This window comes from Corticium candelabrum, chromosome 1, assembly GCF_963422355.1.
Source record: "Corticium candelabrum chromosome 1, ooCorCand1.1, whole genome shotgun sequence".
Lineage (NCBI taxonomy): Eukaryota > Metazoa > Porifera > Homoscleromorpha > Homosclerophorida > Plakinidae > Corticium > Corticium candelabrum.
Window position 1 is genome coordinate 12,821,341 of NC_085085.1, and position 23,144 is coordinate 12,844,484.

At 40.6% G+C, this 23,144-nt stretch overlaps 5 protein-coding genes across 8 annotated transcripts in view; 4 read left to right on the forward strand and 1 right to left on the reverse strand.

The window, feature by feature from the left end:
• Window positions 1–793: 793 nt before the first annotated feature.
• On the reverse strand, window positions 794–7,059 carry LOC134182603 (uncharacterized). 2 transcript variants are annotated; one of them, XM_062650031.1, is made up of 9 exons: window positions 6,720–7,059; window positions 5,550–5,651; window positions 4,729–4,759; window positions 4,536–4,666; window positions 4,376–4,458; window positions 2,688–2,718; window positions 2,504–2,612; window positions 2,223–2,444; window positions 794–1,239 (listed from the first exon to the last, which is right to left on the reverse strand). In XM_062650031.1, the coding sequence occupies exons 1-9, from the start codon at window positions 7,041–7,043 to the stop codon at window positions 1,007–1,009; spliced, it is 1,266 nt and encodes a 421-aa protein (XP_062506015.1). In that variant the 5' UTR covers window positions 7,044–7,059; the 3' UTR covers window positions 794–1,006. The 2 variants fall into 2 exon arrangements, with proteins under 2 accessions (XP_062506015.1, XP_062506022.1); XM_062650038.1 differs by having other exon boundaries at window positions 1,121–1,264.
• Window positions 7,060–7,632: 573 nt separating this feature from the next.
• Window positions 7,633–10,514, forward strand: LOC134195271 (uncharacterized). Of its 3 annotated transcripts, XM_062664298.1 has the most exons (7): window positions 7,633–7,990; window positions 8,072–8,236; window positions 8,552–8,842; window positions 8,970–9,077; window positions 9,397–9,576; window positions 9,652–9,801; window positions 10,094–10,514. In XM_062664298.1, exons 1-7 carry the CDS (start codon window positions 7,648–7,650, stop codon window positions 10,360–10,362), a joined length of 1,506 nt encoding a protein of 501 aa, XP_062520282.1. In that variant the 5' UTR covers window positions 7,633–7,647; the 3' UTR covers window positions 10,363–10,514. The 3 variants fall into 3 exon arrangements, with proteins under 3 accessions (XP_062520282.1, XP_062520269.1, XP_062520277.1); XM_062664285.1 differs by having other exon boundaries at window positions 7,633–8,236; XM_062664293.1 differs by having other exon boundaries at window positions 7,633–8,236; window positions 9,400–9,576.
• A 1,218-nt stretch (window positions 10,515–11,732) lies between these two features.
• Window positions 11,733–18,640, forward strand: LOC134181674 (tRNA wybutosine-synthesizing protein 4-like). The gene is made up of 6 exons (XM_062648940.1): window positions 11,733–11,764; window positions 11,839–11,969; window positions 17,918–17,999; window positions 18,064–18,147; window positions 18,225–18,330; window positions 18,404–18,640. The coding sequence occupies exons 1-6, from the start codon at window positions 11,759–11,761 to the stop codon at window positions 18,577–18,579; spliced, it is 585 nt and encodes a 194-aa protein (XP_062504924.1). The 5' UTR covers window positions 11,733–11,758; the 3' UTR covers window positions 18,580–18,640.
• A 319-nt stretch (window positions 18,641–18,959) lies between these two features.
• LOC134181665 (tRNA wybutosine-synthesizing protein 4-like) lies at window positions 18,960–22,562 on the forward strand. Its single transcript, XM_062648930.1, has 12 exons — window positions 18,960–19,422; window positions 19,481–19,571; window positions 19,631–19,738; window positions 19,800–19,884; window positions 19,952–20,030; window positions 20,091–20,221; window positions 20,278–20,601; window positions 20,658–20,752; window positions 21,798–21,932; window positions 21,994–22,058; window positions 22,127–22,259; window positions 22,325–22,562. Coding segments are annotated over exons 1-12 (1,437 nt in total). The 5' UTR covers window positions 18,960–19,420; the 3' UTR covers window positions 22,514–22,562.
• A 45-nt stretch (window positions 22,563–22,607) lies between these two features.
• LOC134181654 (60S ribosomal export protein NMD3-like) overlaps window positions 22,608–23,144 on the forward strand; it is a 7,442-nt gene continuing 6,905 nt past the window's right edge. The window contains exons 1-2 of the mRNA XM_062648920.1: window positions 22,608–22,707; window positions 22,761–22,895. Of these exons, the coding sequence (XP_062504904.1) occupies window positions 22,661–22,707; window positions 22,761–22,895 (182 nt within the window). The 5' untranslated portion in view covers window positions 22,608–22,660. The remainder of the gene's footprint in view (window positions 22,708–22,760; window positions 22,896–23,144) is intronic.

Below are 23,144 nucleotides of genomic sequence, written 5' to 3' on the forward strand. Positions count from 1 at the left end.
ATTGATTTGTTGCACTTCAGTATACCACTTAATTAAGAGCTGGTCATTATTTAGTGTGTGTGTGTGTGTGGGGGGGGGGGGGGGGTTGGTGGCAAAAGTTGTCAAAGGTCGTCATAGTTTGATATGTGACCCCTGCAAAATATGCTAAAAACTTCTGGCCCCCACTGTCTGTCGGTTAACTGTAGATGACCCCATATATGTGCTATGTATGTGCATATGCAAGCAGTATATACAATCATATTGGTAAGTACAATAAAAAGTAGGTTCAAGTGCGCCCTGGGTATGATTTGTAATGTTGGTCATTTCCATTCAAACCGCTGACAAAACAACTAAAGCAAGAATGGACGCTTTCAGCAATGCAAGTGTGCAAAGCCCTTAGAAATAAAGATGACGCCCCAACAGACGATGACCCAAATGCTTAGTGACCCAAATGCTTAGTGACCCCTGCAAATCACTACATTTCAAACATATGGTCCCCACAGCAAACTTGCCACCCCCAAACATGACCAGGCCCCTCATAGCCTACTCTTGTTTTTCCCTCTTTTCCTGAGCTCTTAATTAATTAAAGGCTCAGGAAGGCTGAGCTCTTCTATTTGTATCTATTGCCTTGTTTGCACCAGTGCTACTGTCTGCAATGCAAATATAATAAAAATAAATTTAAGTACAAATTGGATACTGCATTTTAGTATTTAATACTAAAATGCAATTTTTCTATTCGCATAAGCACATGTGGATGTACTGTACACATACATTATTACTCAATTCTGATCATGACAAGCCTTTGGCTGTTCACAATCGAAATAAACGAATGCGTTTAATTGCCTTCCTGTGTATAGCATCATAAGTCAAATACTTTCCCTGTACATAGTCTTTATAGCCGTATTACATACAGCACCTGTTTATACATGTATTACACTGCTAACTTACTTACGCTTGAATTAGTTCACTAATAAAGTAAGCATCTAGTAAAACCGTTAGAATTCAAATATTACTCTATGCTTGCACTTCAAGAGAAATAATGTCTCAAATGAAATCTCACTCTTTGAATAACGAGTCTGCTAGAAGGGCACGCCGTGCTGCCACCGTAATCGCACCAAAGCAGAGTAAGAATAACAGCCAATGCCAGAGTCACAATAAAGTAAATCAGAAGCATCTTCATGTTCCAAGACTGTGATGGTAAGGAAGACGCCCGCTGTTTATTTGTATCAGCAGGAGACGAAGCAGTGGTGTTGGTTGATCCTCCCAAAATCAAACAATCAATTAACTAGGACAGCAATGATATAACATACAGTTATTATGAACTAACGTCAACATTTGCCCTAATCAAATACTGTTCTGCTACATACCGGTACTCTTTAATAACTTATAATATTATTTATAGTCAGGATTTCAGTGAGAGAAAAACATGCAAATTATTCTTGATGAGATAAAATAGAATTTGCTGAGTGCAAGCGTACTGATGTCGTGCCTGTTGCAGAAAGGTTTTGGTACTTTTGTACTGCAAGTTCATATCAGCAACTCGGCAGACGTTAACAGCCAAAGTGGTCTAGTGTCTGTTTACGCATTATACCCAATACTTGCATCATTCGATTTAGTATCCATTTTGTTATCTCATGAGCTTGTGTCTTGCTCAAAATACTAGATGGTCTTTACCTTATATTTCAGTCATTTCATCTGATTTTTTATGTCAAAATATCCAAGCATAAACAATTTGGTTAGTCTGGTGTAACTCCACACTAAACTGATTACTATCAAAGATAACCAGCTGACAACCAACACTAATGCACTGCTTGTCAGTCGTCATGCATGATTTGGCTTAACTAATCTAGACTAGCTCCTTTGTATTAAACCCAATGTCACCAATATCCACCAACAGATAGTTCCTAAATAATTACACCAACATTCTGGTATATTTCCAAGCGGTTTTTGCTATTAAAGTTAAAGATCTTGCAACACTACCTGCGGTGACTAAAGATTCACATTCTGTGCATGCACAAACACACACACACACACACACACACACACACACACACACACACACGCACACACACACACACACACACACACACACACACACACACACACACACATCAAACATAACAAAACATGGTTCAATAAAACACATGCCAATGGCAATGAGCGTCAATATAATCCATTACAACTCCACATGAGAGATTGATGATTACATAACAAAATGCTTATATATTGATGTAAATGCATACCAGCATTATTGTCTGTATGTTCTCCAATCTTCTCACTTGAGTCAGCTTCAGTGCTATCTTTTGTTTCTGATGCACCTACATTTGATACAGCTACATCAGGCACACTATTGGTACAAACAGAGTCTGGCTCCATGTGTGCTGTTTCAGAACCAGTGGTTTCATCACATTCTGTAGAATTAACATTAGTATCACCAGATCCATTTGTGTATCGTTTCATAGCATCTAAACAACATATAAGCTAAATGTTAAACGTTTCAAAATTTTTCAAATGATCTACGTACCACAATATTGCAAACGACCAACTTCTGCATATATCGACGTAAATAATTCCAAGGTCTGTAACGTAATAGGATGGCTGTCTCCAAACACAGACTGTTGTATCTTTGTAGCCTGTACTCACAATAGCAAAACACCACGACAAGTACATTAATTAATTAACAACAAATGTGAACATATCAAACCAACCTTGCCACAATATTCTAATGCCAAGTGTGGTCTACACAAAACATTGCTACAGGTTAATATATCCTACAAACTCAATTAATAGTCTGCTGCCTTCTCTTTGTCCATTCTAGTGTCATCTCATTTTCTCTTGCAACCATTCGTTACATGTCTGCGTGTCCGCATGTCGACTCAAAAATTTGTCTGTGTTTTTTATGTGCTTGTCTGTTTGTCTGTCTCCGTGACTAGTTCACCCACTGACCATTGGTTTATACATGATTTTCAAACTTGACCATATTACAACTAACTCTATCTCAGAAAGCAAACAAATGCAACAATTATTAGTTTACTAATGTATTTGGAGATTGCACACAATAGTCATTAGCATCTGCCTTGTAGCAAAAAAACATACAAATTACAATTAGACAGGGGTGAGGAAGCAAATTAGAAGTGGTCAGGCCTAACCCACGCTACTAGGCGGAAATAGCGCGCGCTAGCTGCAAGGAAGCTACGTCCTTCACGGAAGCAGCACATGGTTACACACATGCGCACAGTAGGAATGGCCTCGATGCCCCAACGTACAGTGCTGATTTATTAAAACAATACAGTATTGTAAAATTGTTGATTACATAGACTAAGGAGCAAACGATCATGTCTACTAACAAAGTGGTTAACCATCTACAAATATATCACTTATTTAATCATGTATACCTAAACCGGAAGTAGTGCCAATCGTCAACTGGTGAAAGTCAATTTTTCAAAATCTGGTCACCCGACCCGCTCCTATGCCTATGTTAGACCGTATTTGGTCCACCGCCTTAATGATACGGCCCATTTTCCCTAGAACTACATTTTCTCGTGCCAAGCTACTGTATATACCCATTGTAATCCATTTAACAGACTCTACAACTGCAAAATCATTTAATATATACCCTAACTTAATTAAACAAAAGTTAATGCAATCAATTTAAGTGACCAAACTGAATTGAGTTCAACAGCAAATGCACATACCGTATTTCTTCAAATAGTGGCCATGGGCTCTATTTTTAACAAGGTGACGGGAACTGTGGCCTCTAAAAACGAGGGCGGCCTCTATTTTTAAGTCTCTACTTCACTCCGTGACACGTTGGCACTTGTAATTAATTGTCACATTTCTTTCTGTTGACATAAATTGGACACTTTTAATTGAAGGTGCCAACCCCGCAGGTTTAGCTCTAAATGCCAAGACTATTATGTTATCTACATTCTAGACATACACGTGCTGAGAATCACGTGGAAAGTGCTATGGTATTGCTGTACATTGTGTTGATAAAAATATAATTGATGACGTGGAAGCATAAAAAGCATGTGATATGGGCGTGGCCAGTAAACTTTGCAGACAAGTGCGGCCGCAATTTTCAATAAGTCTCTTCAGCTGCGACTTCTAAACAAGGGTGGCACCTATTCGAAGAAATACGGTATTGGTTATAGATATCTGTTTGTCGTCAATCTCAAACAAATCTATGGCAGAAGCATTCAAAGAAAAAGCACAAACAAGAAGTCCAGCTACCTCTGGTCACAAATCAATTAAACATATTTTAATTTTACAATTTACAACAACAATTATGGCTAGCCATACTCCATCACATAAATTAAGTTTACCAAATTTATTGCTTTTATTGCTGTTTCAGTTCAGTACACACATTATAATGGATTAAACAGTCAAAACCTACTTTTGATCTTCCAAGCACAAACGTGCCAGTTTTTCATACTCTGCTGCTTTATTAACAAGATGACTGTCAGACTCTGGTATAGCCTGCCCAACAGCAAAAGAAGACAGACTAGCCAAGTGTACGTGTATTATTAAATAAATTACGAAGACGAAATCCTCACAGACTGTGCAAGGACATCTGCATTAGATATATTTGGTTTTTCATCTTGATTTCCCAACAAATCTCCAAGATCTATCAAAGCTTTTTCATAATATAGCTTTTCGGCCTGAATAAATTGTAGTGCTTTCTCATCTAGAAGACACATACGTTATGTAGCATAATGTTTCATTAGAAACAATGACACAACATCCCACATTGCTTGTCTTCATAATAAATGTCTGCAATCTAAAAACCAGAATCAGAATCAACTGGTTTTATATTAAAATAACTGTTAAGAACGATCTGTATTTGTGGGACTATCTCTTATGCACATGTAAGTGAATACTATAGCATAAAGCCAACAAATTGATTGCTATTATGATCAATGTGTTAAACACATTGATATCGTATACTCTGAGGTAATATACATTTACAATTGCAGAATCTACAAATCCGTGTCCACACTTGACCAGAAATTGATTGAGATCTGACAGAATATTGAGCATCCACACTGCACTTTAAACGATATCTCTGCCTCTCTTTTGTATCACATGACTGATATAATTAAGATGGCGGATGTGTACACATGGGTTCTTTGATAGTGGAAAGTGTTGATACAGAAACGTACAACAACTCAAATTGAGCGAAAACAAAGAAGAGTGAAGAGAGTTAGATGTTCCAACTACACTCGTAGTGCACATGAAGGTAATGCCAACTATTTTCATAATTGGATTCCATCGATCACAATCAATGTGGATCAAATCCACCTCTTGATGTGGATTGGATTTATCGCAATCAGATCACCATCGCCTCGAAAGTGGATTAGGTGTGGACACAACATTTGTGGTCGTATCACAGTCCAGTTGCCAGTGTGGACAAGTTAAAATAACTGACAGAGTTGTTTCTCTCCTAAAAGTCAGTGCACTCAAAAAGCACCAAATAACATTCAGAATTCAGCTAAGTTATAAGTAGATACTTATTGCTCAAACGGTTGTGTGAATATATTGCTCCATATACACATATGTGATTAGCTTACCCTGTGTAAGCATTGGGGTAATTTGCTAAATGAAGTGCCATCCTTTAGATCTTTCAAGCAGTCCATGTAGCATTTGAGAGCATAAGCAGGCTTTGCATTCCTCTAGATGACAAAAATGTAGTAAAACTAGTTACCCCATAGATATCAACAACAACAACAACAACAACACAGAACTGATACACAGATTGTGTAACTGACAGACAGTTAATTAATCGACTACATCAGGTTTCCTCAGGCCATCTAAGCAAGGCTATTCCTAACTTATAGATGCTGAACGTTTTATGCATGTGTGCCTGTACATATCAAACTTACAAACTCAGTACTCGTATGCAGCCCACATCTGGACATAAGCACGATTAGCTATTCTGGCTCCTCGTGGGAGAGTACTACGTGGCACTCACTGTAAGTACTTTTCAAAAGCAAGATCTTTGTTGTTTACTCCAGAAGAAGACAAAGTGGATCAAGATGATCAAACAAAACAAGATAAAAACTCTGATGTACATCTAATTAGAGTAACGACAGATTGTGTAGCAAGCTACACGAGTGCAGTACACACACACACACACACACACACACACACACACACACACACACACACACACACACACACACACACACACACACACACACAATGATTATAAAATCTGCAACTAGTATTCAGCTAAGTGTTGCACAAGGATCTCTTTACAAGAGTCATCTGTGACTTCTATTTAAGAGCAGCCTATATTTCTAACTTCTCTCTCCAGCTGTGGCCTTTATTCGAGAGGAACCTGTAATAATGGCAGCCGGCCTCTACTCAAAGAAATATGGTAACATATACCAGTGAACATATCCATAAACAGAATCGTCACGTGACATAACTTAACAAAATACACAATAAGCTTAATTAAAAGGTCAGCAAGAACAGCTGTATGTTGTGATTAATTAATTAAGCAATAACAATTAATGCATGTGATGTCATTGCATGTCATTGCCAAACATGTATGGCTGGTGCTGTATCCTGATTCAATTCATTTAGCAATAATAAAGTTCATTTAGACCGCCCCCTCTCCCCTCCTCGCGCGCGCGTTGTGCAAGAGACTCTACTACACAATCATACTTTTCCAATTGCTAATTTCAAAATTACAAAGAGACAAAACGAACAGACTGGACAGATAGAAAGACTCCAACCTCGAATGCCAATCCTTTGCTAAACAATTGCAATCTATCCAACTGGTGATCTACGTTTGTCAATTCATTTTCAGACATCCTGGCAACTTCCGGAGAACCACCAGCGGTGTCACCATTGCTGTCTTTATCCGCCGATTCCACGTCTCTACTCAACGTCGTAAGTTCACCAGAAGAACATTCGATTGCAACTGCTCCTTCTACGACTATTGAATCTTCATCATCATTCATGCCGTTAGCCGTTACGCTCTCTTTAGAAACGTCGTCTTTTCTATTTTCACACATTATTTGTTCAACTTCCAAGTCCAGTTCGTCCTCATCGCTCATTCTCAGCGTTGCTCGATACACAAACTGTGCGCATGCGTAGACGCTACGCTACATAGACTAGAGATAGCCTAAATATTCTCGGTGAATAACAGCCTTCCAATTTTCTATTCTGTACCGTATGTGCTGTAATTTTATTAGATAAAAACGTGGAGTACATAAATTATACTAGAAAACAAGTTAGTGGGCGTAACCAACAAAGTTAAATGGGCGTGGCACTGACTAGCCTACGTCTACTAAATTTAGAATAAGGTGAAAAACACGTTTGCTGTCTAATTAGCTAAACAGGCAGGCACGTTTGTTAGATCAGACAGTTTTATTTTTACATACTAGCTTGATTAGCAATTCAATTTTTGTACGCAAGTAAAGTTTGTCTATAGGATATAGAGGTAGGTCACGTGAGATTTTCAGTAGACTTTTTCCATCCGCCACATCGCAGTCAGGGCTGCAGTCCATTGCTCACTTTGTGGTTTTCTGAATGCTCTATCTGCACGCACTCGGTATATACGTATGCAATCAAAATCAAACAGAGAAGATGCACGTCGTCGTCGAGTTGCCACGGTAGCCGCGCCGCGCACAGGCAACTGGTTGCGAGGCCAAATGAATCATGGAAATTCTAGGAGAGATATCTCGTCCCAAGAAAGCGCATTCCGACGACTGCGAGTGGAAAGACGACGTTCCAGATGAGAGCGTCGAAGGAGAAGAAATTAGAAGCAGAACGAGGGCCCCTCATGAGGTCAAACAAGAGACTAACGAAGTGAATGAGATGGAATTCGAAGACGATGAAGAAGAAATAGGCGTTCCACCGGAGGACGACGACGACGAGGACTTTTACGTCCCGAGTATGGCTCAAAAGGAGAAGAAGCTGAAGCGCACGAAAGGCGGGGGCGCGGGCGCAAAGGCCAGTCAATCGTCCAAATGCGGCAGAGGACGAAAGCAGTGCCCTAATTGTCAGATTGTAGTGCCTACGTGTCGCACACAGTGCACCGAATGCTCTTACCAGTTTGTTGTTCACTCTTCGTCCCCTGCAGGGGAAGGAGCAGCGGCCGGCGACGGGGCAGACGAGCAGACCGGAACGTCCGCCGTTACCGGCGCCACCGAAGTACAGACGAAGACAAAGGCCGGAACGAAGAAGCAAGTAGTTAAGAAAAAGAAGAAAGAGAAAGAAGGATTGGCAGGGAAGGCATCAAAGAAAGGTGAGTGCAACAAGTAAATAATTATTAGTTAATCATTAATTATTTATTATTAATTAATTAATTATTTTTAATAATATAACACAACACCTTTACTGATATAGTACAATACCGGCAACACAATGCTACAACAACCGCAATTAAAAAGAAAATGTCAAATAGACATTGTGTATTGCCAGTTAATTAATTAATTAAGGTCTTGTCTTATACTCTATGGGGTGGGACTGTACTCGTTTAAGTATGGCATCTGAAGTTATTGAGTGTGAGCAATAGTCAACATTTTGTCCTAGCTAAGATGTTTCTTATGGTTCTGTGCAGAGTCTACCTCTCAATTTGAGAGTCCTTCTAAGGTTCCTCGAGTCCAAGAGGCCGAAGTCCAAGATGGAAATGCGGGCAGCGGATCGGATAGTGAGATGGCGTCGTTGGATCAGTCTAGCATCGCTGGCAGTGAAGAGACACGACACTACTTTGAAAGTTTGGCTACAGACGTCGAGAACATACACCAAGAGAGAGTCGGCAAGGGATACAAACGCTGCCCGAAGTGCAGCACAGTGCAGGGATCGAGCTATGCCAAATGCCCGAAGTGCGATCACGCTTTCACGAGCAAAGGTGCTTATTGCAGTGAATCCTTGATTGCTGACATACGGCTCTATGTAGACAGTAAATGTCAGGAATGGAGGATTGCGACGTGCATGCCTCTCTGAATCGAGTCGTGAATTTGAGTGCTGTGATTTAGGAAGCAAGGGAAATGTGAAGAAGGAGCAAGGCAAACCGACATCTCTTGTTCGATCGAAGCTGCAGAATGGTCAGGGTAGAGTGGTCGGCTCTTCGATAAACAGAACAGGTATGTGTACACAACTAGCCTCGTCCCCAGACTCTCGCACACTAGTCTTGTCCAGGGGAGGGGGCTAGTGCTTGGAATTGTCATATGGACACTGGACAAGACTAGCACGAGAGAGTCTGGGGATGAGGTTATATACAGTGAGGTAACATTGTAACTTGAATTCGTAACGAGTATAGCCCTGTTGCATCAACGTTGGATCTCCCTTGGTCTGTAACTCGACGAATGAGAGACAGTTGTGTCTGCAACAGGACTAGACCGCTTGCCTCTTGTTGTTGTTGTTGTTGTTGGTGGTGTTGTTGTTGCGACTGCTTGTTTATAGTAGACAAACCGGCTGTCGGTGGTGTCAATGGAGTCGGCAGTGAGAGGATGAGCACCACCTTTCCGAGTCACGTGTTACGAGGCGAAGAGAGCGGCAATCAGATCGACGTCGCCGGTCTCTACAGACAGTCACGCAAAGCCAAGCGACGCGAAGAACAGTTTGTACAGGAATCAAATAGGGGTAAGTGGTTAATTAAGACTGTTGGTTTCTAGTTGTTGAGATGATGTAGTCAGGGTTTGTGGTGTTGACATGCAGGTCCTATTTTGAAGTATGGAAACTCGCTGCTGGAGCAGTGCATGGCTGACCTACTGCAGTGTGTACCCGATGACAGTCTTGCTGACCTAGTCCAGGCTGTGTACAACAAACAGCTGGAGGAGTATGAACAAGTGGAGACAGAGATGAAACGTAAAGCCTTTACTTTGGTCATTTATTTAAGTGTTGAAACTGCAGAGTTCCACTAGTCATTTATCCCTACTCTTTGGTTTTCATTTTTCTCTTTTCTCTTCATAAAGTCCTCATGACTTCATTTTTCTTCTGATTTTTTTCCGTTCCCACTTTCTCTTGGTCGTTCTTGCATTTTCTCAGTGAGTCTAATGTCTGCGTCAGTCTGTTTGTGTTTGTTTTGTATCTGTCCTCGTGCTTGCTTGTCTGTTTTTCTTGCTCTCTTTGTTGTAAGTTGTCGTTTTGTTTGATGCAGGAACTGAGGAGTCGTACAATGAAGTTCTAGCTATGCAAGAAGAGGCTGACAGAGAAATCGATAAGGCGACTCTACAAGCAAACGAACTGATCGTTCAGTTGGCAGCAAGTCAGCAGGAACTGAGACAGTTAGACAAAGGAATGATGGCTGCCGTAGAGAGACGACAAAACGCTAAGCGAGAACTGGAACGTCGATGTTTAGAGCTAGAGACACTAAAGTTGCGTCTTGGTGAAGTGTTGGGTCCTGATTACAAGCCTAATATAACTTGATTATTGGATAGGCTAGATCTAGAGTGATTAGAAAATATTGAGCAACGTGATGTAAATACTCAGTGGCAATATCAACTGTATAGACTTGCAACATTAATTTTGCGAGTGGTTTGACATTTAGTTGGTCTACAGTCTATAGATACAGCTACTATAGACCCATGTCTTCCGCACTCTCATCGCTCTGAATTGGTCAACCTCTAATTTTCGTATTGATTTCTAGATAGAAACGTCTGTTCTATATGAATCTTACATAAATTAATTAAAACTAGGCGGTAGGAATTGCGCTAGCACTTAGATAGTAAGTAACACACGCACGCACGCACACACGCGCGCGCGCGCACACGCACACACACACACACACACACACACACACACACACACACACACACACACACACACAGCTAGGGTTACGGGTTAGAGTCCAGAGTTAGTAGCAAGGACTCTGAAATGAACCGTAGGATCAGAAATGTAGTATAATTTCTAATACCTACTAATAATTATCTCATCTATCCAAAAAGCAATCATTGAATGAAACGTAAGGGTTTCACTTCAAGTAAACGCGGCATCAAATAAAAATGGTTTTTATTCAACTAGAGAGAGTGAATGTCAGTATCCCGAGGGCAGCCCGTACAATTTACGCGAAATGGCTGTACGTTTTAGTTTCTTTGTATTTTGCTGTTTGTCTAGCGAGAGAGTATATGTATTCACTTCGGCAGAGACGGATCCAGGAATTTTTGAAAGAGGGGGTTCACCGTTAGCAGTTATTTATAGCATTACTAAAATTTTTCTCTTTTCTAATAAAATTATATAAAATTATTGAACCACGCCTATTGAAAAAGAGCGGGCTGCAACCCCCTAAACCCCCTCTCTGGATCCGGCCCTGTTTCGGCTATGCTGAAAATACAGGTTAGGGCTAGAGTCCAGGGTTATGGGTTAGAGACGAAGACGGTTATATTTACCCAGGAATGCCCCTTCACCCTGAGGCTGATTTCCAGGGTCCTGCAGCAGCTACGTAGCTAAGTAGGCTGCCTTCTTCCCCAGCATTTCTGCTGGTACTCATTTATACTCCTGAGTCGAAGGAAGCAATTGTGCGTTAGTTTCTTGCTTAAGGAAATTATGCCATAGCTCGCCATCACTGTGACTTGAACTTGCAAACCCTCAAGGTCCCGGATGTGAACACTCCCTAGGATGACTCTCTAACCAACTGAGCTAGTTGCAGCAACAAGAACTCTGAAATCAACCGTAGGATCAGAAATGCAGTATGATTTCTAAGACATAACAATATATCTCGTCTTATTGAATGAAACGGGCTTCACCTCAAAAGTAAACGCGGCATCAAATATACCTAGCGCGCGAATGTCAGTATCCCGAGGGCAGAAGAACCTAGCCCATCGAAATGGCTGTACGATTTAGTTTCTTTGTATTTTGCTGTTTGTCTAGAGAGTATGTATTCACTTCGGCTTTGCTGAAATATAGGTTCCTGTCCAAATGACAAATGACAGCAGTTCAGTGAGCAAGATGTCTGCAGTTGCTAGAAACTACTGGACCGACCCGTTCTTGAGATACTTCATTAGAAAGACAAGTAGAAGGGCACCGCTTATCAACAGGTGTTCTGTGTACTATACAGTGTGTGTGTGTGTGTGTGTGTGTGTGTGTGTGTGTGTGTGTGTGTGTGTGTGCATGTGTTTGTGGAGGCAGGGTGTAACTGATTGGGAGACAAATTACATTCAAGTCATTCATACATACTAGTATTCTATTATAACGCTTTTGAGATAAGACTGGCAAATTAATTAATCTGCTCTTCGCTGTATCAATTTAGAAACATGCTTTATGTTATGAAATATTTAATTCAGTGTTAACACGTACAAGTATAAAAACATTTTGAGAAAATGATGGGTATCTAGGGATGGGTATGTACTTATTCATGCTCATTTCCTACATCACAATCGACACATGACTGCTGTATTGTTTAGATTGAAACTGCTGCAAGCAATTAATTTAGATAAAAGGATTGTGATGTGGGAGATGAGCATGAATAAGTACATACCCATCCCTATATACCCATCATTTTTCGAAATGTTTTTATACTTGTTTCATTCATTTTTTAGTTACGTGAAGTGGTTTTTGCAATCTGTGTTGCTAGTACCGTGAGTACATGTGTGTGCATAGTTGAAGATAGAAATGACGCGTGGAGCTTGGGATTCGATACTTTGACTGATGTACTAAATAGCAACATTGATTGCATCAATAAACAACTCCCGCATGGGCTAGACCGGGCTAGACCGGGCTAGACCGGGCTATAGCCCCTTCATTTGTAGGCGTGGTCATAAAATGGTGGACTGTAAATACCTGTGAGGACCAAAGCTGTATATCGTATATATACACCCCTTTTTCAGTCTAGATCTGCCACTGATTCTACAGTATCAGTCAATTAGAAGCCAATATAAGTGGGCATGTTTAAAATAGGCATGTCAAGTAGCAGCATGAACTTTAGCCCCCCATTTCTAGAGGTCATGCTACGGCCCTGCCTAGGTAGACGATCACCTGCACGGAGACAGCATCCCATTGAGCATAGTCGTACATGTTCAACTACAAGCAACTGTGGAAGTGGCAGCAATCTCCCAAAGCATAGTTTCCACCAGCTAATAATAGGTAATTACATGTAGTTATCATGTACACACGTGATCGGAACAACACGGTGTTGTGGAAGCCCACGTAGAACTGCGTAGCAGCAGTTGACTGATACTGGGTGGACTTTGCACAGTTCTAGCTGTTGGGTCAGTGCAATTCCTCAGACAAGAGTGAATCGTTTGGTATGACTCTTGTTGTTGTAACTTCTTCGAGTGAGGCACTAGCCTGGCTGACAAAAGCGAAACGTGAAAGAATAAATCGCATTTTTACTTGCAGATATACGGCTTTTGAGACGCTTGGTGTCAGCGTTAGTAGTCTGGCTACCATTCGGACCGTTTACAGTTGAGCGTTAGGTGGCTCTGAGATTTAACTGAGTTATAAGAAATCTGGATAGCACGTGTTTGGATACTTTTGTATGAGTGGCCATTTTAGAATTGTCGCATCCCTACATAGAGAGTGCAGTAGAGAGTGCAGTCTCTCTGATGTTAGGCAATGAACGTACAAAACTCACTTTGCAACTGCTAATTAGTAAGTTGAAAGCAGTAAATTGAAAGCAGTAAATTGTTACTTAACAGGAGGTATGCAGTTATATAGCCTCGCAAGCCAGACTCTTCCGAGCAGTCGCTGAGCTAAATGCACGCAAATCACATGAGGAAGAGGAGGAGGAGGAGCTTTTGCCGGAATTGCTCTGGCTACAACACTAAACGAATAGAGAAACACTACAGTGCTAAACCCTCGGCTGGTGTACATGCACATCACATGCAGCTGAGGAGGCATGGAACACTCATGAATTTGACACCATTGAAAAAGTTCCCTCACATGGTGGTTACCGTATTTACACAGCTATCAACGTCTAACCGCAATCATTTAGACCCACAGCTAATTAGGCACAGGTTGTCGTAATGAGGTGACACCAAAGCTGCCAGAACCAAAACAAAACATTAATGTGGGAAAACATGCACGTGCGAATGTAGATTAGGCGCCGCTCCGACTTTGGATACCGTAACAAAAATGAATAGAGACGCACTAGCGTACTTACAGGTCAGTCGCTTTGTCTGACAAACAACCATGGACAATGCATGTTCCCCTTCACAAATTCCTGTAGAGCCCCAAATTTCTGTTGTACACGACACTAGTGATTTTTGCAACAACACCGTGGCCACTCAGCCATGCACACCAAAAATTCAAGCTGTCAGACTGCAGAACCACTATGCAGAAACACTGTGGTACAAGTCAGGTGTACAGCTGCATGTACCACATGGGTGCCTGAATCCAGCACCTTCGCTCTCTAGCTAGACGTCTGGTTGTTGGTGGGAAAACATGCACGTGCAAATGCAGACAATAGGCATTGTTTCTATGTGCTAAACTCGTAAAGCAAAAGATTAAAGACCATGTATACAAGACGAATGCCCGATGATTGAATTCTTGTAGCAGAGCTACCAAACAAAGAGAGGTGGAGCCTTATGATGGCATCATATTCATCTATTGGTTGGTAACGACACCACTTCTCGTCTATTGGTCGGAATAGCTTCATTTGCGTCTGTGCTAATCGAGTATAAATATAGTCATACGGTCGGTCGACTACTATATCCTTAGCCCGGATACCCTAACCACACACAAGGCATATGCAGCCAAAGCTCATGTTGTGAATGAATTTTATAATACATACAAGAGCTATACGTATACTGTACAATTCAAATTTTGTACACTCATTATCTACTTGCATTTGCTTTTGCTGCATGCTGTCTAATGTTTATCATTTCCTTCTTCAAATACTAGCCAGAAAATACCATATTCTAGACCATGGATGAGCGGCTTCTTCTCTGTACACGTGTATACTTGAAAGGAATTTGAAATATTTTAGAAAAAAAGCCAGTATCTGCAGTCTTTCATTTCAGCGTCTACAGTAGATGTTGCACCTCCATCAAAATACATCACAGTGTCTTTCTTCTTCCTTCCACTAACTTCTATTGTGATGTAGCCAGCGACCGTTGACTGAACGTAGTTTGGCTTTGCTTGAAGGCGTGGCACACCTGGTGCTTCAATTCTGATTCGCCTATATCTTGAACCAGCTGGTGACAAACGGGAATCTCTATTTGGTCTCTGTAAACGTAAAAATAAATACATTAAATTGCTTATACAAACAGACCGATAGTCAATATCTCACTTGTGGGTGAAGAGTAGGTACAAAATTTTTGTCATATGAGCTTGTTTGTGCCACCGGCAAATTTTCCTCCAGTTTGACCGGTTTATAGATCGTTTGTCCGTTCGCTTCCGTAACCTTCTGGATCTCCTTGACATTCGTTAGAAATCCTCCCTTGCTTAGCAATTTTGAACAGCACTCAGCAAAAAGATGGCTGAGCATTTCAGGAGTGTAGGGATCCTGTGGCTCCATCAAAATGGTTAGAAATTTCGCTGTAAGGAGTTCAAAGACCGCATTATTGTAATCCCAATTGGTCTCGTTCATCGGGAAAATATGGCGAGTATGCAGTTGTGGACAATCAAAGCAGGAGACTCCTTTCATCTGACTGAATATACCTTTATAGAATACACAGAGCTTCGTTGTGTTTAGCTGTGTGTGAAGACAATGAAATCTATTACTGTATAGAGCTATGGGATTTTCAAAGCTATGCTTATATACCTTGAACAATTTCTTCGCCTCTTCACGATCACTCACGTCCTTGAAGTTGTGGATTACAAAGATATCTATGCATCTGCACATGCCATCTTGAGAACATTTTACCCATCTGTTGGCCAAATCCCTAAAGAATCGCTGATCTAATGCGGTCGCCTCGTTCACTACGAAGATGAGGTATGCAGAGAGACCCAGCGTCATCGACCGATAGAACTGATGTTGTTGCTCCGTTTCTTGCATCAGACTGCTAGCTTCAAATGGTATTTGCTTGTCGGTGTTCTTACCGGTCTCAACTGGTACATCGGCTGGGATGTTGGCTAGAGGCAAACCATCAGGGGACTTAAATAGATTTAACAGGGGTGTAGCATGACCTCTAGAAATGAGGGCTAAACTTCAGTATGCTATGGTGCATGCTTGCTTTATAGACACGCCCACTTTATTGGCTTCTAATTGACTGATACGGTAGAATCAGTGGCAGATCCAGACTGAAAAAAGGTGGTGTATATACTATATACAGCTTTGGTCCTCACACGTATTTACAGTCCACAATTTTTATGACCACGCCTACCAATACCACGCTACGCCCCTGGGTCACAGTTAAACTAGCCCTGTACATTTCCAGTTTTAACGAGTAGACATCTTTCTATTTTTCCAGAAGAGTAAAACAAAAAAATTGATCTTTCACCACTAAACCATGATTATACACACCTTGTCCTTTTGCAGCTAGACGTGCAGGCTTATTTGAACCAGGCCCATCAATAAGCACTAGATGTAGCATATCTTCTTTTCTTGTACATTTTACCCACTTGAAACTCACGCCTCAAGTGCTTTCAAACTTTCCTTCCATTGGTAGCTGACAGCTGGCTAGATTGCTCATAACCCACGTTTTGTCTACATTTTCATCACCCAAGATGTCGAGCGTGTGTCTCTTCCATTGTTCACAGAAAAGCTTCTGTCTTGGATTAAATGTGCATGACCAGAAGCCAGTCGATCCCCTTTTCTTACTTTCCTCGTCATCACAAAGATTGGCAAGGCTACAAATCTGTACGGCATCAAACCAAGTTTCGTTCTTTACAGCTATAGACATTGCGATTACAAATTTATTACAGTCGCTAAATGCCTTTGTTAGACATATTTTACCTTTTTCATCTAGTAATCTATCGACATCTTCATCGGGTGATTGATGAACCGCAGTATTTCGAATGAGTAAAGCTGAAAAAAGACCGGAAACAAAAAGAAAAAACGGACTTTGCAGCATCCATTAGAAGTGGACGGTTTGAGTACAGACAGCCTACTGATCGGGTCTAGTGAGAAACGTTATTTTTCTTAGGTGTTAGTTCTCCTAAATGCAACGCGTGTTGGGACATATATTGTAATTGGTGTGTGGGACATATTTTGTAATTGATCAAGGACCTTGACAGTGATGCATGGAAAGGGAAAACCCATGACTTGCATGATTGTATTTCCTTTTTTCATAATCTAGTTTGTTGCTTTCTCCCATACCTTTGACTGTAAAGATTGCTAGTTTATGGTACTGCTGTGCCTGCACAGTTAACCAATCATGCAGCAGTAAAGTAAGGCACTACTACTATACTGACTTCTAATAGAGACAGCAATACAGACAGTCCCTCAGGCCTCCCTGGTGACAAATTGTTTACACAGCTGCCTAGACCAAATATTATGGGTTGCAGTAGCTGTACTAGGGACTGTAGTAGGGACTATAGTAGGGACTGCTTATCAGTTGAAATTCAGGGACCAAATCTAGCTGGACAGTAATTTCACATCTAATAAAACTTTACTGCATTTGTGCACATGCATGGACTCTGTTGAGATCTACAGTTATGTAACTCTATTTAGACATCTAGATAGCCTCGATCCTGTTGAGGAAACTGTATATGACAGTTTCTACTAAGTCAAAGGATCTACAACGAATGACATAGTTTGTTTTTCAAGTTCAGGGACGTGATGGAATATCGTTGTGTAGACTAGAGGTGATAACTCTATATTTATGGGGGCTTTCATGTGACATCACCTGCAAAAACGAGACGTCACCAAAGTCCCTTGCTAGAGTGCTCCCGACAGATCAGACTCAAGTTGTCGGGTGGCAATGGGTTAGAGGAGCAAACATTAGCACAGTTGCTTAGGGAAAATTTAGAAATGTTTGTGTTATGGGTGAGTGTTCCGTATGCCCTAGAGAAGGCTATGAGTGCAATTGAATCTAAGTGTCATCTGTTGCAGTTCAGTATCTGAAAGTTTGCCAAACTGATATATTATTATTTGTTGTATTAGAGGTTATTACATTAGACTGAAAGCTGTAGAGTATGCTGTAAGCCGCTTTATCAGTGAAGTGAGTTCCAGTCCTGCGTGGCAGGCAAGATATCACGTGAAGTTTTGTATTGTCAACATTTTACCTTCACTTGTTTTGTGTCTAGTAGATTGTTTCATATGGTGCCGGTTTTGATACAACATTTTTTCGTCTGGCATCAGAAGACAGACTAGCAAATGGAGTGTTTTATGAGGTAGGCAGTCACGCTTGCTATCTAGTCTTCAGACATTCAGTCTTAATTAATAACGTATCTTTGATATCTTAATAAAGATTGACTTGCCTAATGTTGTAAAAAGAAAGTCTGAGATAATTATGGACAGTCCAGAACTTCGGATTCTTGTGGGACATTGCGATAAACCAGACAGAAAAATGAATGGTTAGTGGCATTTTTGTTATAGTTGTGCTTACTGCTTGAATATGCTGTAGTATAATTTTATTATTTTTAATAGGTTGTACTTGCATAATAACTTCAAAATACAGACTTGTTTCCATTGACTTGAATGATGTTGAGTCTCTTCAGTCTCAACTGCAAGACGTAGGAATTGATGTGCTGCAACCTACTCTGTTTCTCTCAGAATGTGTCTTGACATATTTGGATCAATCCAGGTATGATGTAAGATTTTAAGTAGCAACGGGACGTATAATGTTTAAAATTTATTTAGGCAAGTGCACGTGACACATACTTTGCAGATACATATGCACAGATATGCAAACATACATTCACGTACTCACACACACACACACACGCACACACACACACACACACACACACACACACACACACACACACACACACACACACACACACACATGCACACAAGCACGTACGCATGCACACACACCACCACCACCACATACCGCCATTACTACCACTGCCACCACATACCGCCACCACCACCACCATCATCACACACTACCACCACCACACACCACCACCACCACCACACCACCACCACACCACCACCACAAAGACAAATCAAGGAGACTTGTGTCGAAAGGCATTGCCAAATATTATACGAAAAACAGTGTGATAAGATTTCTTGAATTAACTTGTGCAATAGACTGGAAGTCTCTACTTGGGTGTCTTTGTAATCATTTTGCAGAGAAATTCATCAAATTGCTTCGCCTGTGTCACACATAGTTTAACTGATATTTGTGGACCTGTACAATCATTGTTGATCACAGTTCTCATCCAAGAACCGTAAATGTTTGAAAAACTTTAAAGCACCTGTCCGAACCAACACTCAGAGGCCATTATTTGGCAAAAACACACAACACACTTGGTGAAATTATAATTAATATTTTGTTAATAGGTCATCAACTGTAATTGAGTGGACTGCGAGAACGTTTCCTAAGTCGATGTTTGTGACCTATGAGCAAGTAGCACGAGTCGTTATTGTTGTGAACTGAATGTAATATTTAGTCTGCTATGCAAGGTTCATCCAACAGACGGATTCGGTAGAGTTATGTGAGTCGTGATGAAGATTGCTTGAACCCTGCTGTTGTGTAGCTATAACAATGTGTAGGATGTCTCACTTCGAAACGTGTCAATCACCTCTGAAAAACATTATTTCCTACCCGACTCCTAGAGATCAAGAGGAGAGATACATGTCACTGGTCTGATTTTGTGCATTGATTGTTATAATAGTTTGTTTATAATGTCAGTTGTACTCGAGGGGTTTGAGACGTCTCGTGCATTCAACATGAATTATTTTTACTTCAAGATTCTCGACGATTATGAACGGGATCGTGTTCGTCATCTGGAGCAGTTTGATGAGTTTGAGGTCATGCTCAGGTCTTTCTAAGTGTTGTACTACAATGTATGGCTATATCCTTATGCTGTAGGAGTGGCATTTGAAATGCAGTCACTACGTGTTGATTATGTCAGTGAAAGGAATTAAGGCAGGAGAGCAACTGACACGCTTAGACAGTTAGAACTTGAGTCGGCCAGATTGTGTTGTTTGGCAAACTCTGCCTTCAATTCCATTGTAATTTAGGCCTATTGCCGAGTACAAATGGTTGGAAATGGGAGTCACTTTTAACTGCAAAGTGCATTACATCGACTCACCTTCAGAGGTACCGTTTTGTTGTTGACTAACTGTATGTCATTACGTGTTATTGAAGTTGTTTGTGTAGGTTTGGTCATGCCTCTGCTTGTTCTGGTTCTGGTGATATTGTTGTCTTTGGAGGGTTTGGACTTGACGGCAAGCAACATGCTCGTCTCAGTTCAGCTTCGCTTGTAAGCAATTACGAACGCGAGTGTGGAGGTTAGCACTTGTTACAGCTTCGTAGCCAGTAGATCAAGTTTTGTAATGTGAAACAGGTGCTGTCAACTGTTTGAATCTACCCATACATTGTATTGGAGCTACGTCGGATAGTATACCTTCTCTTATATTTCATTCCTTGACAGCTTTGGGCAACGAGCATTTTTTGGTTGCTGGTGGGCGTGGTTCTCCACTTGCTCCATCATCTGCATTTTATTTCTTATCTCTGAAATATAACGAACATGCTGGTGATGACGCCAGTTTTTTGAATGAGAGTAAACCTAAGAAGGATGTGGTCTTGGAATGGACAGAATTAGAAATGTGTGGGGATCCTATTGTTGGTCGCTGGAGACATTCCGCAAGCTTGATTTCAACAGAAGATGGTATAGACCAGTTTTGTTGTTTTCTTGCTTTCGGTTTCAGTTGATTGGATGTCTAGATGATAAGTGTGTTTTTCTGTTTGGTGGCCGAACAAGTAATTTTGTGTTGGATGATGCTGTAGAAATTAATGTCAAAACAAGGACAATTAATATGGTATTTATCAAAGCTTGCAATTGGAATAATATGCATAATTGTTTATCTGTGTGTCTGTTGTTGTTGTTTTCCGTGTTTGTCTGTCTGTTTTATGTCAGGAATTTAATTGCCATACTGTGCTATTGTTTGTACATGATACTGTCTGCTCACTGCAGGGCCGATGGAGCCGCAGCGGCTCCAGTGGCCATGGCTGCCCCACTTTAGAAACTTCAACTATCTATAGTATTGCCCCATACTTCTAGTCATGAAATTTACTCTGGTAACCACAATTGGCAGAACACTATTTGGTAAATTTCTAAGTGTATTATTCTATTTAATCAGCTAAATTCTTAGTAAGTGTGATTTCTTGTCTTCTAAGTATATTTTGATAAGGTACTTTAAATTAAGTTGTAAATCCTTTAGTTAAGCCAGTGCTTGTAGCTTGCGTTAAAGTACTGTAAATCCAGAAGTCTTTGTACTCATGAAGTTTTAGTTATTTTTGTACATATATATATATATATATATATATATATATATATATATATATATATGGTTGTACTAAGATAACATGAATACTAACATTTATAGATAGATGCACTTGAATTCAGCTACAGTGCAGTACCGATGTCCCATACGAACGATGTCCCGTATGAAAATAACATGTTTAAGAACTACTTTATGGGCAGAAGGATGAAAATTTATTTACAGTACACCTCTTTACCGCACATTAGACCGCTCCAATTTTACACTGCTTCCGTCTGGTCTGTTTGTCACTTGTTTGTTGAGTCTTGTTGGGTCCATTCAACTGACGAGGCTCTTGCCAAACTCTGACCAACCTTCTGGCAAAGACTTTGGTATGACTTTCTTAATTAATTCAAATATGACGATGGTCTCGAATTTTAAATTTTGTGTTATGCTCATATGTTATTAGACACTCTGTAGCCCTGTATTGAATACCTAATTGGAATTGATATAGGAAAACGGATTTCTTAGTATTAGTTAGCTGACATACATTTTTTATTTTCACTATGTGCTTGATTTGTAATTTTCTGCTATCTTTCTGAAGCTGGAGAACGTCGGAGTCGTGCCAGGTGCCAGACACTCTCACAGTGCTGCTGTTTATAATCAAGAGATTATTGTGTCCGGTGGACTGACTGAATCTGAGACAGCTCTTTCTGATGTTTATGTTGTACAAATTTTGGTATTTCTCCTATGGAAGCGTGTTGATGACTGCAGTAGAATCTATAGCACTATATGTACAGATGCGAGGCAGCAAGAAGGCTGCAGTTTGGGAGAAAGTGGATTTAGTACCTGCTATTGAACCACGGTCAGCAATTACAATATGACATCCTGCAAGAGCAACCTGTAACTTACCTCCTGTATTTAATACTAAAGGTACTGTCACACCAGCCATGTTTGTGGTGACTTCCTTTTTCTAGTCGGTGGCATTCAGATGATTGGTGGTGGATGTGGAGGTCTTACCATTATCAATATGAGATTGCACTCAGCTATTTCATTTCACTTACCAGTTCGTTTTATGTCTGATTGATCATCATGTTTAATTTACGTTCGTTGACTGCGTTGGTGATTTAGGATTGTAGTCCTGGTAAGCCGATTCTTCTTCACAAGCACACAAGCGAGCTGTTGTGGGACAGAGACAAGAGAACTGGTAGGATTTTAATAATTGGTGGCGGTGGCACTTGTTTCTCATTTGGGACTCATATAAATTGCGGAATTTTTATCGTAGAACTTGATAGAGAATTTGCTTTGGCATTTAATTAATGTAGGATTTTGTAATGAATGATAGGATGTGTATTTGTATGTGTACTATCATCTACTGTGTCGTTTTCGCGGCTCGCGAAGGTTGAGGTCACGTATGCCTGGGTCTCCGAGGCCTATCAGCACGCTTGTTGCTGACTCACGACAAGTATGGAGTCGATGGACTTAGAGAGTGCAACTTGTGCTTCGCCTACTGTGTTAGTGTTGTGACAGGATTTTGTTGTAGCTGTATTCAATGTTTCTTCTTCAGATTGTGTTGTGAGTGTGGGACACCGATCTCCCCTAACCCAGCAGCAATGTGCGTAGCTTGTCTGCGCAGCCGGGTTAGCGTTACTGAGGGTCTAATGAAGCAGGGTGCTCTCTACTTCTGTAAGGGATGTGAGAGGTACTGTATGTGTGTAGACGTTTGCATGTGTTCGCGGCATCCGATGAAGTCAAATTAGTTCTACTTTATAAGATTGTAATGGCAATCGTACAGTACACATAGAAAATGTTGCACAAAAGTCATTCTAAACTTGTTAAAAGTTTGGGTTGGCTCAAATTAATGTGCTTTTTTTATTAAGGATGTAATGGAAATCGTTCGCATAGAAACAGTAATACACAGAAATTATTCGAAATTGTTGTAAGTTTGGGC

Excerpts from the sequence above, each read along its gene's own strand:
- LOC134182603 (XM_062650031.1), bottom strand. The coding sequence starts at position 7,043 with ATGAGCGATGAGGACGAACTGGACTTGGAAGTTGAACAAATAATGTGT. Across the intron at positions 5,652-6,719 it reads GCAAAGGATTGGCATTCGAG|AGGAATGCAAAGCCTGCTTA; the intron begins GTTGGAGTCTTT and ends TTTGTCATCTAG. Across the intron at positions 2,445-2,503 it reads TGGTCGTTTGCAATATTGTG|ATGCTATGAAACGATACACA; the intron begins GTACGTAGATCA and ends TATGTTGTTTAG.
- LOC134195271 (XM_062664285.1), top strand. The coding sequence starts at position 7,648 with ATGGAAATTCTAGGAGAGATATCTCGTCCCAAGAAAGCGCATTCCGAC. Across the intron at positions 9,078-9,396 it reads CTCTTCGATAAACAGAACAG|TAGACAAACCGGCTGTCGGT; the intron begins GTATGTGTACAC and ends GCTTGTTTATAG. Across the intron at positions 9,577-9,651 it reads TGTACAGGAATCAAATAGGG|GTCCTATTTTGAAGTATGGA; the intron begins GTAAGTGGTTAA and ends GTTGACATGCAG.
- LOC134181674 (XM_062648940.1), top strand. Across the intron at positions 11,970-17,917 it reads AGGGCACCGCTTATCAACAG|AGGTTATTACATTAGACTGA; the intron begins GTGTTCTGTGTA and ends TTGTTGTATTAG. Across the intron at positions 18,331-18,403 it reads ACCAGACAGAAAAATGAATG|GTTGTACTTGCATAATAACT; the intron begins GTTAGTGGCATT and ends TATTTTTAATAG.
- LOC134181665 (XM_062648930.1), top strand. Across the intron at positions 19,572-19,630 it reads AGGAGAGATACATGTCACTG|GGGTTTGAGACGTCTCGTGC; the intron begins GTCTGATTTTGT and ends GTTGTACTCGAG. Across the intron at positions 19,739-19,799 it reads AGCAGTTTGATGAGTTTGAG|GAGTGGCATTTGAAATGCAG; the intron begins GTCATGCTCAGG and ends CTTATGCTGTAG.